The 15,248-nt window shown below is 38.0% G+C and overlaps 2 protein-coding genes across 5 annotated transcripts in view; one reads left to right on the top strand and one right to left on the bottom strand.

The window, feature by feature from the left end:
- Positions 1-2,322, top strand: part of gtpbp4 (GTP binding protein 4) — a 38,232-nt gene extending 35,910 nt beyond the window's left edge. For both annotated transcript variants that reach the window (XM_043690672.1, XM_043690673.1), the window contains exon 17: positions 957-2,322. In XM_043690672.1, the coding sequence (XP_043546607.1) occupies positions 957-1,109 (153 nt within the window). In that variant the 3' untranslated portion in view covers positions 1,110-2,322. The remainder of the gene's footprint in view (positions 1-956) is intronic.
- Positions 2,323-8,137: 5,815 nt separating this feature from the next.
- Positions 8,138-15,248, bottom strand: part of idi1 (isopentenyl-diphosphate delta isomerase 1) — a 9,740-nt gene continuing 2,629 nt past the window's right edge. For 2 of the 3 annotated variants that reach the window (XM_043690674.1, XM_043690676.1), the window contains exons 2-5: positions 14,913-15,082; positions 12,712-12,804; positions 11,324-11,454; positions 8,138-8,603 (exon numbers count right to left, since the gene is read on the bottom strand). In XM_043690674.1, coding sequence (XP_043546609.1) covers positions 8,286-8,603; positions 11,324-11,454; positions 12,712-12,804; positions 14,913-15,082 — 712 coding nt within the window. In that variant the 3' untranslated portion in view covers positions 8,138-8,285. The remainder of the gene's footprint in view (positions 8,604-11,323; positions 11,455-12,711; positions 12,805-14,912; positions 15,083-15,248) is intronic. The other variant, XM_043690675.1, reaches the window with a different exon arrangement.

The raw sequence follows: 15,248 nt of genomic DNA, 5'->3' as shown, positions 1-15,248 counted from the left end.
TGGCTGAGGAAGAGTGATCCTAAAACAAAGGACTGTTGCCTCGATGCACAGTCAATAAAGAGATGATGAAAAATGAATTCCATGGGATGTGGAATTCTGTACCACAAAAGTATGTTGAGACCAAGTCTATGAATATTATTTGGAAATAAATGGATACATTTCTGGAGGAGTATAGGGAGAGAATGGGTGTATAAATGGGGTCAGTAGTGATGTTGAGGGGCAGAATGATCTATTTATTGTGTTTCAAAGAGGTGACTTAATTAAAAGATAAAAGATTCTGAGGGATTTCGACAGGGTGGATGTGGAAAGGATGTTTCTGCTTTTATGGGAGAACTTGGAATTATGTGTTACTGTTTTAAAGTCAAGGATTGCCTATTTAAGACATTTAAGGCTAATTGTTTTCTCTAAGGGTCATGAGTTTTTGGAACCTCTGCTCCTGAAAAGGTTATCGAAGCAGAGTCCTTGAATATTTTTAAGATAAAGATAGATTCTTGTTAAGTAAGGGGATGAAAAATTATCTGGAATGGGTGGGAATGCAGAGTTGAGGCTGCAATCAGGTATATGAACTGAATGGTGGAGTAGGCTCAAGGAGATGAATCATCTCATTCCTAATTCTTTTGTTTGTCCATGCTCCTGTACATCCTGGTCAACGTTGCCTCCAATTTAAGCAACACTTTGATTTTTAAAATACTTAGTATGTGTTTTCAGATTCCTCCATGGCCTCACCCCTTTCTATATTTGTAATATCCACTAGATCATAACCATCCAAGCTATCTGTGATCATCCTATTCTGGTGTCTTGAGCAGAACTGCTCTTCCTGTCTCATTTTTGCCTTAATGTTCCTGTGAAACACCATAAAATGTTCTATCATATTTCAGATGCTATATAAATATGAGCTGTTAACACTGTCACCTTTTTCTTTGCATTTTGACTTAAAATATTTTTGTTCTGCTTAGATGTTGAAGAAGGTTAAGAAGATGATGAAGAACTCCCAACAGGATATGAATCGCATGGGAAAGAAAGGAGAAGCTGACCGACATGTATTTGATCTTAAACCAAAGCATCTGTTTGCTGGCAAGCGAAAAATGGGTAGAACAGACCGTCGGTAAACTAAAAAGAAGTTAATCCACTCTCGATTGCAGGACTTGGTGTTTAATTTGCAACCCCTCAGAAAAAAGCTAAAGCATCTTGATTTACATGTGATGGAAGGGCTGAGTGAGAGAAATCTTGCACAATGGAGATATCTCATCAAGAATATAATTGTGCTTTTGGAAAAAAAAATGAATTTGAATGTTAAATTTGAGCTTTGTTGTTCATTCAAGGACATGATTCCCGAACTCAAGCAATAATGTGTAAGAAGCATTTTTCGAAACTGAAATAGAGTTTTGGAACGTCTGACAGAATCCTACTTTGAAAAGTTGCTGAATGCTACCAAATGTTTGCAGATGATGGCAATTTGATATTCTGAATAGAATTTTAGCAATGTGCATTGTAAACAGAATGATCAGTTCTTATTCGTAAACAAGATTTAATTTGTGTTCATTTAAATGGATGAACTTTAAAAGTGGGTTTATTATTTGGTTCATAATTGCAGTGTTATAATCCTGACTGCCTCTAATCCAGAAATGTCAGATATTTTCAATTTCTTAACATTGCTATCCTGTTTATTACAGTTTTTGTATTGGTTGAGAATTTTTTGAGATCTTGTCTTCCACTGGTTTTAGAACTGTGCAGTACATTATTTTGTGTTCTTTAAGCTATAAGCAGATCTAGCCTTATACTGTTTGGAGGATTTTTTTTCCTATACTTTAGGAAAAGTATATGCTTTAACTTATTTCGTTTCGTATTCTCAAGTAATGATTTCTGCAGCATGAAATGAGATTGCACCAAAATGCTAAAACCCTTTTCTTTTAAAAGATAAGGTCATTTATTTGGTATTTCTAGTGCATTTCCAAACATCTAACTAAGTAATAAAATTAATTTTTAAAAAAGCTACGTGTAATATATTTTAAAACAAATAATTCCTAAAATATGTTTCACGTGTTTTTCTAGTACAAATACTTGATAAATTCTGTAGATAATTAGTATTAATGTTGGTCTTTGAGCTTGTATTTGTGTTTTGTTAGAAGTGTTACAAGAAATATTATCTTCTGACTGAAGTAATGATACTGAAAATGTGCAGTCATGCCATGTTTCTAAGATGGAAGATTACTTGGATATTGTGTAACCAGTGGATTCTTTATTTCCCTCCATTTTTCAGTCTTCGCCCACGAGTGCTCATGCACCATTCTATCTCTGAAATAAAGGTGTCACTCAAAGTTCGAGTTTGTTGTATTTATTGGCTCTTCCCTCATGTTTCAGATCCCCAAGGTATCTCCGGTTTCTATTGGCAGACTTCAACTTTGTGGGCGAGCTGCTACTGTCCAAATGGTGAATGGAACTTAAAAGAGAGATGTGGAAAGTAAATAGAATGCTTGCCTTTATATCTAGAGGACTGCAGTATAAGGATGCAGCGGCTATGCTGCAGTTATGCAAAATCCTGGTTAGATCCCACTTAAAGTACTGTGTACAAATCTGTACACTACACCTTTTAGAAGGATGTATTCACTCCAAAGCTAATATAATGTAAGTTTACAACAATGATACCAAGACTTCAAGGATTACGTTCTGAGGAGAGATTACACAAATTAGGTATCTTTTCTCTAAGATTTAGAAGGTTAAGGGGTGACTTAATCCAAGTTTTATCTATCCTAATGGCACTAGTTAGAAATTTTAGAACTAGGGGCTAGATTGAGAATTATGGAATGAGCTGCCAGAGGAAGTGTTGGAGGCTGGTACAATTACAACAATTAAAAAGCATTTGGATGGGTATATGAATAGGACATTACTGTTTCAGATCTGAAAAAGGGTCAGTAGATCGGAACGCTATCTCGTGGCTGGCACAGTGGTTAGCACTGCTGCCTCACAGCGCCAGAGACCTGGGTTCAATTCCCGCCTCAGGCGACTGTGTGGAGTTTGCATATTTTCCCCGTGTCTGCATGGGTTTCCTCCGGGTGCTCCGGTTTCCTCTGCACATTTTTCTGAATTGTGGGGTCAGGTGAATTGGCCATGCTAAGTTGCCCGTAGTGTTTGGTAAGGGGTAAATGTAGGGGTATGGGTGGGTTGCGCTTCGGTGGGTTGGTGTGGACTTGTTGGGCCGAAGGGCCTGTTCCATACTGTAAGTAATCTAATCTAATCTCTTGACAGATGCTGTCAGACTGCTGAGTTTTTCCAGCAATGTCTTTGTTTGTTTTACAGCAGCCATAGTTCTTTCAGGTTTTATTTTGAAAAGTAAGTTTTTTTTTCAATGGAGAAAATCAGTTATTGCTTAACTGGGAGTGCAGTAATTTCTCATTGTTTTCACTAACTGTTGCATGCTAATTCTCCATGTTTTCCTACATTACCCTTTTAAAAAGCTATAGGTTAGTTATTCAGCTAAAAGGAATACTGATAAGAAATGTTTAATCTCGTGGCACAAACATTTGGCTGAAACCAAACTGCTTCAATGGAAAATTACTGAGGCAGCAACCACACCTCTGCAGGTCAAGCAAAAATACAGTAATGGAATTAAGCAAAGATATTATAACCTATAATACATGCTGCAGACCTTAGTTATTAATTTGGCACAATTTCTATTTATCTGGAGCCCCTCCTTGCCTGCTGACTATAAGGATCCTGTAAGAAATAATGAATTTGTTCAAGTGTGGGTCGAGATCTACATCTAATGAAAACTGCGTTTAATTTTATATCCTCCAAAGATCCCAATCATTATACTTCACTGTGCAATGATTCTGGCTTTGGTAGCTGTAGTACACAATCATTCTACTCTCCATTTCCATGCCTGTCTTGTGATTTGTTATTCCACAGACTTAGTCTGAACGAAGTCTAACATTCAATGCTATCCATTATTAGACACTATGGAAAAAAAAGTTTTCATAATTAAGATATTGATCCTAATAGCTTGATGGATATAAACTTGATGTAGGCATAATACTCCACCAACAGTTAAGATACTGCAACAACATTAAACATATGTCTGCAAGGAGGGGACTAGAATTAACTTTAGTTGACTTGCATAAATGTCTGGAGGGATGGTGTGTTCACCATCCCTCCAGACTTGCCCCTCTCTGAGGATGAAAGATCAGTCCTCAGCAGAGGTCTCACCTTCGTTCCCACACTTCTCGGGGTCAATGAATTCAATACACGGAGTGACACCGAACAATTCTTCCGTACAAACAATCCATCTCTACCTTAATGATATTGTTGCATTACCTTGTAAGATTGACACCCAAATCTTCCCATCGCAGATATAAAGGTCTTTCTTGAAAACATCAAACCAGAGACGGCTGGCTTCAGTCTCAGTGCAGGGTGGGTGGCTTCCAATTGTCACCTTCATGTCTGTTTCTGATTTCAACACAAGAGGAGATCAACAACGTTCGTATTTACCAGAGACGAGTCATTGAGTTAGACACTGTGTGGCTTCACTATGGCTAGGAGAAAGTGAGGTCTGCAGATGCTGGAGATCAGAGCTGAAAATTTCATTTCCCCTCCTCCCACCTTGTCTCAGTCAAATCCATCGAACTCAGCACCGCCTTCCTAACCTGCAATCTTCTTCCCGACCTCTCCGCCCCCACCCCAGTCTGGCCTATCACCCTCACCTTGACCTCTTTCCACCTATCACATTTCCGACGCCCCTCCCCCAAGTCCCTCCTCCCTACCTTTTATCTTAGCCTGCTGGACAAACTTTCCTCATTCCTGAAGAAGGGTTTATGCCCGAAACGTCGATTCTCCTGTTCCCTGGATGCTGCCTGACCTGCTGCGCTTTTCCAGCAACACATTCCAATCCAGTGAGGGAAGTTGGAAGATTTAAGCTGCTATCTTTTTGACGAGAGCCTACTAAGTGAAGGCCTGTCTGTCCTCTAATGTAGACATAGAAGAGCCAATGGCACTATTTTTAATAAGAGTTATAGATACATAGAAAACACAGTAAGATTTCATGCACAGAAGGTAGTCGTCTGGCACATTATGTCCATACCAGTCGATGAATACCTCGTCACACTAATCCCACTCTCCAAATTTTGATTCCTAAACCCATTGACTGTTCCACCGCATGTTTTAATGTGATTATGGTTTTTGCCTGTATTACCCTTTGAACTCGTGGGTTCCAGAACCTCACCACTGATGAGAAAGTTGTTCCAGGTGTCATAGTCAATATTTTTTCAATAATTAGTACAGCATTTCTTTTTGTGGGAGCTTGCTACATGTAAATTGCCTGCTATGTGTCAACACTGACTGTACTTCCAAAGTACTTTATTGGCTGTAAAGCATTTTGGATCTTTCTGTGGCCATAACAGTTACTATATAAATGCAATTTAATTTTAATAACTCAATAGTTACTCATAGAAATCTAATGTTATATCACTGGGATGCTTTTTTGCCATTATTATGGCAATAATGTTTTTTTCAAATTTAAAAAAAAGTTATGATATTTCAGCTACTTTAATCCCATGTGTATCACTGATGATTTGTATTTACTCTGTGGAAATTTTAATTGAGTAGAAGATTTTACTGCATTTTACTTTCTGATTTGCTGTTTGAGAATACTTCAGTGTAATTGGCTGCCAACTCCCTGCGGTGATATCACTGTTACTGTATGCCTAGTGTTTGTCTTGATCTTGCACATATCAAGAAAGGGAAACTTCATGCCTCAGAGATCACTAGATAGCAGAAAATCCCTTTAATACTTCAAAGTACTCTTTTGGTATGATCCTAGATATTGAATATTGTTAGATATTATTACTGGAGCGAATCATAGATTTACATTTAAATAGTTCCCATTTCTGTCTTTGTTCACTCCTTTCCTCAGCAATATTTTGTGTTTGATTTTGTCTACTTTCTGTGGTTTTATTTACCCTAATGAAGAAGAGCATATCTTCTCAACATCACAACTATTGATCTCACCCTGCTTGGCTGTTGTATGGAACCCCCTACGTGTTAACCCCTTAAAGCCAAATACATAACAATATTGTCAAATTTGATGGAATTTTAATGCATTTACTTTAGGGGAAATTTGGCATGTTAATATGCTGCAGTTTTTCTTATCTGCGATGTTTTGTGTTATGTTGCTGAAAATATTACTGATGAAATACTTAGCAGTTGTAGTAAAATCATGCGTATACTTAGGATGAAGAAGATTATGAGTACCACATATGCTTGGTCCAGTTCTTGTTGGATTCATTTGGATATCAAAGTTGAAACTTTATTGCTGGAACAGCACAGCAGGTCAGGCAGCATCCAGGGAACAGGAGATTCGACGTTTCGGGCACAGGCCCTTCTTCAGGAATGAGCAGAGAGTGTTCAGCAGGAGAAGATAAAAGGTAGGGAGGAGGGACTTGGAGGAGGGGCGTTGGAAATGTGATAGGTGGAAAGAGGTCAAGGTGAGGGTGATAGGTCGGAGTAGGGTGGAGGCGGAGAGGTCAAGAAGAAGACATTTCCAACTCCCCTCCTCCAAGTCCCTCCTCCCTACCTTTTATCTTCTCCTGCTGAACACTCTCTGCTCATTCCTGAAGAAGGGCCTGTGCCCGAAACGTCGAATCTCCTGTTCCCTGGATGCTGCCTGACCTGCTGTGCTGTTCCAGCAATAAAGTTTCAACTTTGATCTCCAGCATCTGCAGACCTCACTTTCTCCCTGCATAAATGACCCCCACTTCTACACTCCAAACACAGCCTTCCGAATTATCTAATAATAATGGTGGCAGGGGGGAAAACTAATAACTGTTGAAATGGTAAATTATAATAAATACATGATTTCCAAAATTACACAAGTTAGGCCTGTTCCTTTAGAATCTCAAAAGGTTAAGAGGTGTCTAATCAAAGTCTTCAAGATATTAACAAGACGAAGGGTAGATAAAATTCTCAGAATATGCCATTTTCTAGAGTTCCTGACCAGTGCAAACAGAGGTTAAACTATTCTGGAGAGAGATCAGGTAAGCACTTCACACAATGGTTCGTAGATGGAGGTTTGGAATTCTCTCCCAGAAACAGCAGCGAATGCAGTCAGTTGTCAGATTTAAATATGAGCACTTTTTGTAAAGCAAAGGTATTAAAGGATATGGACCAAAGGTGTATAGAATTAATCAGCTATGATCCCTTTGAATAGCAGAATATACTTGAAGGGTTGAATGGCCTACTCCTGTTCCAATGTCTAAGGAGGAGGCCAAGGACCTGCATGTCTGTGGCGGAGTGGGAGTTAAAGTGTTCGGCCACGGGGTGGTTGGTGCAAGTGTCCCAGATGCAAGTTTCCAGCAACACATTTTTCAGCTCTGATCTCCAGCCCTCACTTTCTCCGTTTCAAGTACCTGAGCGGCTCCACAACACACAATGGGAAAGTTGAGAGGAAATGAAAGCTAAGTTGTTCACTGAAGAAAAATCAATTATTCCTTATCTGAGAATTCAATAATTTCTATTGTTGCATGTAAATTCTCCATGTTTTCCTGCACTATGTTTTTAGACAGTATAAAGAGCAGGCCAACTTTGAAAGTCTGAAAGGTGTAGCCCAACTTCTGCTTCAGAATGAAGCCATCTTGTCATTCAAGTTTTAACATTAGTATTTCTTTGCCTTCCAGGATATTAAAGAAGGCAATGAATCCAGCCAAAAGGAATACAGTGTACTGGTAAGCAATATTTTAATATCATGACACAAAATTGGTAGAAATCAAAATTCAATCGAAACCATGCCAAAAACTCAGCAGGTCAAGAACAATAGTAATGCAATTAAGCAATGGCTTTATAGCCTATGATACATTCGGGAATCATTATTTATTAATTTGGTGCAATTGCTGTTTAGCATGTTCAGCAACAACCGCCCCCCCCCACCCCCAACCAACTGGCTGTAAGAAACATTGAATTTGTTGAAGTGTGGGCTGATAATAACGATGGTGGCACAAAGAGAACAAGGCCAGCAAATTTTGAAACTATACCTGCTTAAATTATAATAATTTCTTGATTTACTTGTTAAAAACTGGTTTAACAGTTAACATGTTTGAGGAAAAAAAAAATCAGTAATTTTACTTCACAAGTGATAAATAAACATATGCTGTTTTAAGTTGTGTTTCTCACGAGAATTCATTCTCAATTTTATTTTATTAACATTTTGCACTGCTTGCAATGTATGTGCATAATATTGTGTTATAATGTGCATAAAATTAGTTCTTTAACAGTTTTGCATGCAGGAAGTCAAAAGTATTCTACATTCGATGAATTTTCTCATGATTGATGAACTGCTTCAGATTATGTAGATTGTCCCACCATGTGAATAGAAACTTCTCAGCAATGAGTTTAAACCAAGGTGTAATTTTCACTTTGTTGCTTTCTGCCTTTTCCAACAGGTTCTGGAGTTCATCTTTAGTCACATAGCAGTAACTCTGTATCTCATTGGGGTCAGGTTTTAAAGTTACATTCTTCTGTATGAAGATTATATAATCAATTTCATGTTCTCCCCAGATTCCATCAGACTGAGCCTTGTAGTGAATACGTGTAAGATAGTTCATCTCTTCCAGAGGAACCTAATGCCAAAAAAAATTTAACAGTTAGCTAATTAAAAAGGGAAAGATATTAAGTGTGTTGGGCAAAAAAGTGAGGAATGCAGATGCTGGAGATCAGCGTCTAGATTCCTGATTAAGGGTTTTTGTCCAAAACGTTGATTTTCCTGCTCCTCGGATGCTGCCTGACCTGATGTGCTTTTCCAGCACCACTCTAATCTAGACTATTAATTATATTGAATTGTTCCATGTCCTAAAACATTTTAAAAGGAGGATAAATCTGGACTAAGTCTACAAATTCATTAATGTGTGTTGGCATGCATATGGCTTTTTAGTTCAGAGCTAAGAATGCACATTTTGCTTTAGTATGAATATTGTATAATGAGAAGTTGAACTGTTTGAACTGAGGGTACCCACAAGCTACAGCAACATAAGCTGTTCATTAAATGCAGGAAAGCTTTACAAACTCATCTCTCTACCACTGGATCAGGAGGCCCAGGAACAGGTCCCAACTGTTCCAGGTGTAGGTAATAACATTTTATTGAAATATTGATCATCTACTCTTATTTTACTCAACACAAAAATATTCCAATAGAAAGACAGAAAGAATTTGCACACTTATTCAATCTCCGCTAGAATCTTAAAAGGGCAAAATAATTTCTACTTCCTTGGAGTAAACCACAAGCACAATGATGAAACAAAAAAGCCTACTCTGTCAAAGGATCATATGGACAACTTTGTTTTCAAATACAATCTTATAAAATTTTTAATTTAATACTGTTTCTATCCTCATTTAATGAAGCGCTGCCTCTTATGTTTGTTTAGCACAAATCTTCTGACATTTAGCAAATTTTATCCCTTACATTTTGAATTCTCATTTGAAACCCACATTCAGTTATAACGATTAAGTATTTCATTGTACAAAAATCAGTCAATTCAACATTTTACTTAAAATGAAAGCTTGTCATCATTGAGTGGTTCCTTTCATGTAAAAAAGAAAACAGCCAAGTCCCACATTAGAAAATTTGACAGCTCACCATTTATACTAAGTCGAGCGTGTGGTGCTGGAAAAGCACAGCAGGTCGGACAGCATCCAAGGAGGAGATTCAATGTTTAGGGCAAGAGCCCTACCTGATGAAGGGCTCTTGCCCAAAACATCAATTCTCTGGTGCCGGAAAAGCACAGCAGGTCGGACAGCATCCAAGGAGGAGATTCAATGTTTAGGGCAAGAGCCCTACCTGATGAAACATCAATTCTCCTGCTCCTCGGATGCTGCCTCACCTGCTGTGCTTTTCCAGCACCACACTCTTGACACTGATCTCCAGCATCTGCAGTCCTCACTTTCTCCACCATTTTTTATGATGCACAGACAATACACACTTCAAGGCTTTTATCATGTCAGTCCACACTACAACTTAAAAATAGCAAGAGGTAGTTTTGAACAGCTGCTGTTGCCATATATATTACAAGTTAAGAAGTTATATGCCTGGAATTGAAATTTCATACCTCAAGAGTCAATTTAAAATTCCTTAAATATTTGCAAGCATCTTAAAAAAGGTCCACAGTCCATCAACTTAAGAATTTCTGATATACTTAAAGTCAGTATGTCTACTGACTCCCTCACATATACTTGGCTTTTAAAGAACTTCCAAGTAAAGAAATTTCTCAGCTTCTTATTCAATTTGTGAACATAAGGTGGACTGGCCTACTCAGCCAATTGAGATGACCATAACCATGATCTTAAGTCCACTTCCCAGTCTATCCACCCTATGAATCTTTATGAAAAATCTGACCCTGGCTTGAATTAATTCAAATGACTTAATCTTACTAATTTATGGGGAAGAGTATTCTACAGACTCCAAAAACATTTGCTCTCAGTTGTCGCAGAATTGAAATTTCTCATTCTTAAACTGTGTTCCCAAGTTCTGCTCACTCCCAAAAGGGAGGGATTTTTGATTAACACCCTGTCAATTCCCCTCAGGCTCTTGTATTTCAATCACATCACTACTCAACTTCTATGTGCATAAGCCCAACTTTGCTTTCTACTAGCTCTGTCTCCCCAATGCGCCCCCCCACAACAATGTGAAATAATTCTTTAGCGTCCATTGTGAATTGAAAGGTCAAAGGTGACTTGAAAGTCATAGTCACATACGCCAATACACAGATTATTCTGGTTTTGATTTGGTCACCACCACTACGACTGGTGAACACATCTGCACAATGCATCTTTTACTCATTGTTATCATGGCACAGGGATATAATGCCAACACTGGATTGAATTTCTAAAAAAAAAAATAATACTTGAGAAGTGATTTTAAACATTGAAAAAAATCTAGGATGCGTCATAAGATAGAAGTCATTACTGTGCTGTCCAATGATTTAGGGGGCAGAGGATTTGGCAGGAGTCCATTTTGTGTAGTTTTCAGGCATGCAGTTTACAGCCAGCTGGTGTATACTGTCATTATTAATGCTTCAGTCAATATATGAAAAAATAGAAATTAGTTTTGGAAATGGAAATCTGGCCATAATAGATCTGTTGTACATTTTAAAAATTTGTAAAGTGGTGCATATTTTAAAGCAATCATTTACAATTATCCCCATAAATGTCAGTTGTATTTAGTTTCTCAATCTACATTATAGGAGAAAAATTTTAAAGCTATATAAGATTATTGGATTTGCAGTGAGAAGTCTCATGCATGAGATTTGATCGAATTAGTTTTGATACTTAAATGGAGGTCCTTCACCTGTTGAGGAGGTATTCCAAACTCTTCCTTTAACCTGCGTTGGGCTGCTTGCCTTACACCAAGAGCATCTTTCTCCTCTGTTTCTGTTGCGGTGTTAAGAGGGTGACTGCAGCAAGTGTTTGTAAAACAACCTGGAATAAAAAACCCATTTTTTAATGATACGTTTGAATTTGTTGTTAACCCAAATTTACATAAACATGAGTTACTACTTCCAAAATGACTGGTTGGCAGTCAGCTACATCCACAAACTTCAATTATTCCAATTTAGTACAAATCACCCCCAACAACTTAACATTCTGCATTTGCCTGTAACGAGGAAGAGAGACTTTACAGCTTGCATTCAGTGTGATTCAGTAAGGACAGGAGGGATATGCTTTCAGGATGTGCATCATGCACAAGAGCTAAAGAGTGACCTCCAAACATGTTTACTGGAAAAAAGGCAGGGACACAATTCAGTTAACTTCACATATATTACAATCACACGTTTATGTGTGCCAATGTATTTATACCTAGAAAAACAATTCTGCCAAACAAAACCAAAATGTTATACTTCAACTCATACTCAGTTTTGGTCTATGGCAGTATTCTCCCCCTAAAAGCAGAAAGTCCTGGGCACAAACCTTGTTTCATGGAATGAAATCTGCAAACTTTTCTGCTCTAGCCTACAAATTACTCCACACCAATATTATTTTGTTTTTAAAATTGTCTGATTTGGACAGCACGTCACTTAGTTCAATGGAAAATCAGAACTGAACAACAAATGCTGATGACCTCTATATTCCATTAAAATAATACTTTCAAAAATCACATCAGTCATCATCCACAATTCACCTCCAGGCATGTGCTTGGAGGAACTCCAGCAACAGGAAAACACTAAAGCTGGAAGTACAGTGGACACTTCCTGACTAAATAAGAACAAGTTCAAACAAAATGTTAAATTACAAATTCACTACACCTTCATTTAATATATAGTGAAGGATCAATGTAATTGCTTGATATCATACTCTGCAGAGAACAAGTTGGAAGATAGTAAAATTAATTGCCTGCTTCATTCAATTTGAATTAGTCATATTTTCTATATGAAAACTATTAATGCACAAAAAAATTTCATATATTGCCCTTGTAGTTAATATCCTCAATGGTATAGCATAGCAAGATGGCATCTCTGACAGTACAATACTGCAATGAATTGTCAACTTTGATTTTTGCTGTCAGGTCCTGCATTAGGACTTTGATGCCAGAGCCTTCTAACTTAGAAGCCCTGGGAATTCTCATGATTGAAGTAAAACAAAGTGGGGTCAAGAGATGTTTGCTGTCAATGCCCAAGAATCTTAAAGCCAAGAAAATTCTGACTTGGAAAGCACAGCGATCCAAATATACTTTCTTACCTGGGAATGTGATCTTTGCATCAGACCTCTGTTGCAACAAAAGTTTCCCCTCACTGTTGAAGATGAAGACACTGAAAGCTCTGTGGAGTAATCCTGGTAAACCAGAAATTTGTCATTCTTTACACTTGCACACAGTTATAGAGTCATAGAGATGTATAACACGGAAACAAATCCTTCAGTCAACTCATCCATGTCGACCAGATGTCCTAAATGAATCCAGTCCCATTTGCCATCATTTGTCCCATATCCCTCAAGTCTTTTTATAAATATCCATCCAAATGCCTTAGGTCCCTTTTAAACCCTTCCCCTCTCACCTTAAAACCTATACCATCTAGTTTTGTACTTCCCTACCTTGGGAAAGAGCCCTTGGCTATTCACCCTATCCACAGCCCTCATGATTTTATAAACCTCTAAAGGTCGCTCTTCAATCTCCAACACTCCAGGGAAGATAGCCCCAGCCTGGTCAGCCTCTCTACAGCTCACTACCGTCCAACCCCGGCAACATCCTTGTAAATCTTTTCTGCACATTTAGCTGGCTAGATTCAAACAGCTAAAAGCATCAACACAACTTGTGTGCTGACATTCCAGCAGCCGCAATCACATTACCTGGGGGCCAAAGACCATAAAAAATAGAAACAGGAGTACACCATTCAGGCTCACTAGTCCGCTCCATCATGTAATAGGATCACGGCCAATATGCCATTCCTCACATCCACAAATACGTTTAAGAAAACAGAACAGGTCATGAACACTGTTCTGTCCGTAAATATTTTGAACAAATAAATTTGTCTTTTCATTTCATGAGAGATTTAATATACAGAATGCAGATTCTATTTTTAGCAACCTTTCCCCCAAAGACTTCTTGCTTTTAAAAGTAAAATTACAAAGGTCTATGCAACTGAGAATTTTCTTCTCTTGCTCCTCCCAAGTTTCAAAATTTAAACATCCACACCGTTGAAATAATGATACAGCATAACATCCACCCACATTGAGACTGTTTGATTGACAGCAGCTGATCACATCTTGAAATAAGTTGCCTGTTCTTCATTTTCAAGAGTTAAATTACATTAGGACTTTGCTTTCAAGAAATCGTGATCCAACACCAAAGGTCATTATGAAACCCTTAATTTAACTATATCATATGCTACTGGATAGGATAAAGTTTCATCAGAGACCAGCAAGTCTACATCAGTGTTTTCTTCCACAGATTTTACAGTCTCCCATTCTCTGGAGAAGTGGACTTATTTCCTTTCATGTTCAAAATTCGATCATACTCAGGTTATAATAAATCAAGTGACTCCATAGGATCCTGTGATTTTTGATCTAAATTTCACGATTGTAAATCAATCTTTCTAATATTCAACCGGAATCTAGGAGCAGCTTCACCACAAGGACTGTAGCAGTTTCAGAAGGTTGAAGAGATGTAGAGTGATTTTGGAAGCTTCTGCACTGGCTGCTCTGTCTCCCATTTTCTATCCGGTTCTCAAATTGTTGAATGTTCTGAATTGGCCACCCAATGGTGCAGCCACACTGGGGACAGACCATCCCCCTGCTCCAAGTGCAGGAAGGATTCAGTCAGAGGAATCCTTTACTGAAGCTTGCAACTCTTCTGGACTCAGACACTTTGTGACTGCTATAGCAAAAAAAAAAGTCTGAACTGGGAGAACTGGCCATCCCCTTTCATTGTTAAATTGTTTTTTAAAAAACCCAAAAGGTCTCTTAAAATCTAGGCTCTTCAGCACCTCTGCCTTTACAACCTCTCTTCAAAAAAAAAACAAGGACTAAATAACCTTCTCAAAGTGACAGCTTTGTCACATCCATAATTGTTTTTTAAAAAACCCAAAAGGTCTCTTAAAATCTAGGCTCTTCAGCACCTCTGCCTTTACAACCTCTCTTCAAAAAAAAAAACGAGGACTAAATAACCTTCTCAAAGTGACAGCTTTGTCACATCCATATTTTGGTGAAAAAACACAACTTAGTAAAATATTGAATAAATAGTTGTGACAATAAGAACACAACAGAGATGCTTGATTTCCTGAAGAGGTTTCCTGAAGAGGTTTCCAGGCTCTATATGTTATCACCATTCTCAACTGGGCTGGAGTACAGAGATGGAGAAGTTAACTAATTTTTGTAATCCTGATAATACATGTCAATCTTGAATGACACTCAATACAAAATGGATCTGAAAATACTTCATTCACCTTTATTTATGTTCTGGTTAAGATGACAATTTTTCTTTGTGTCTGCTCCAATTCTTTTATCATTCTCATCAATCAGGATGCACATTTCTGCCAATAGCTGGACCTGCTTTTCATCCAGATTGTCTATGTTTATTTCTGGCATTGTTGCTGTATTCCTATTTCCAACGTACCTGATAACAGGGGATGGAATAAAGCCATGGAATTACATGGAATGACAATGGTTCCAACTTGTGAATTGCAAAGTGTGAATTAAACAAATGTTACAAAATTTCATTTTGTAAAAACTGAGGGGGGGAGTGGGGGAAGGAGATTGAGGGAGAGGGAGGGGGAGGAGAA

Source organism: Chiloscyllium plagiosum, chromosome 5 (assembly GCF_004010195.1).
Source record: "Chiloscyllium plagiosum isolate BGI_BamShark_2017 chromosome 5, ASM401019v2, whole genome shotgun sequence".
NCBI lineage: Eukaryota > Metazoa > Chordata > Chondrichthyes > Orectolobiformes > Hemiscylliidae > Chiloscyllium > Chiloscyllium plagiosum.
The sequence above is the reverse complement of the archived record's forward strand: the minus strand, read 5'-3'. Positions and strand labels throughout refer to the sequence as shown.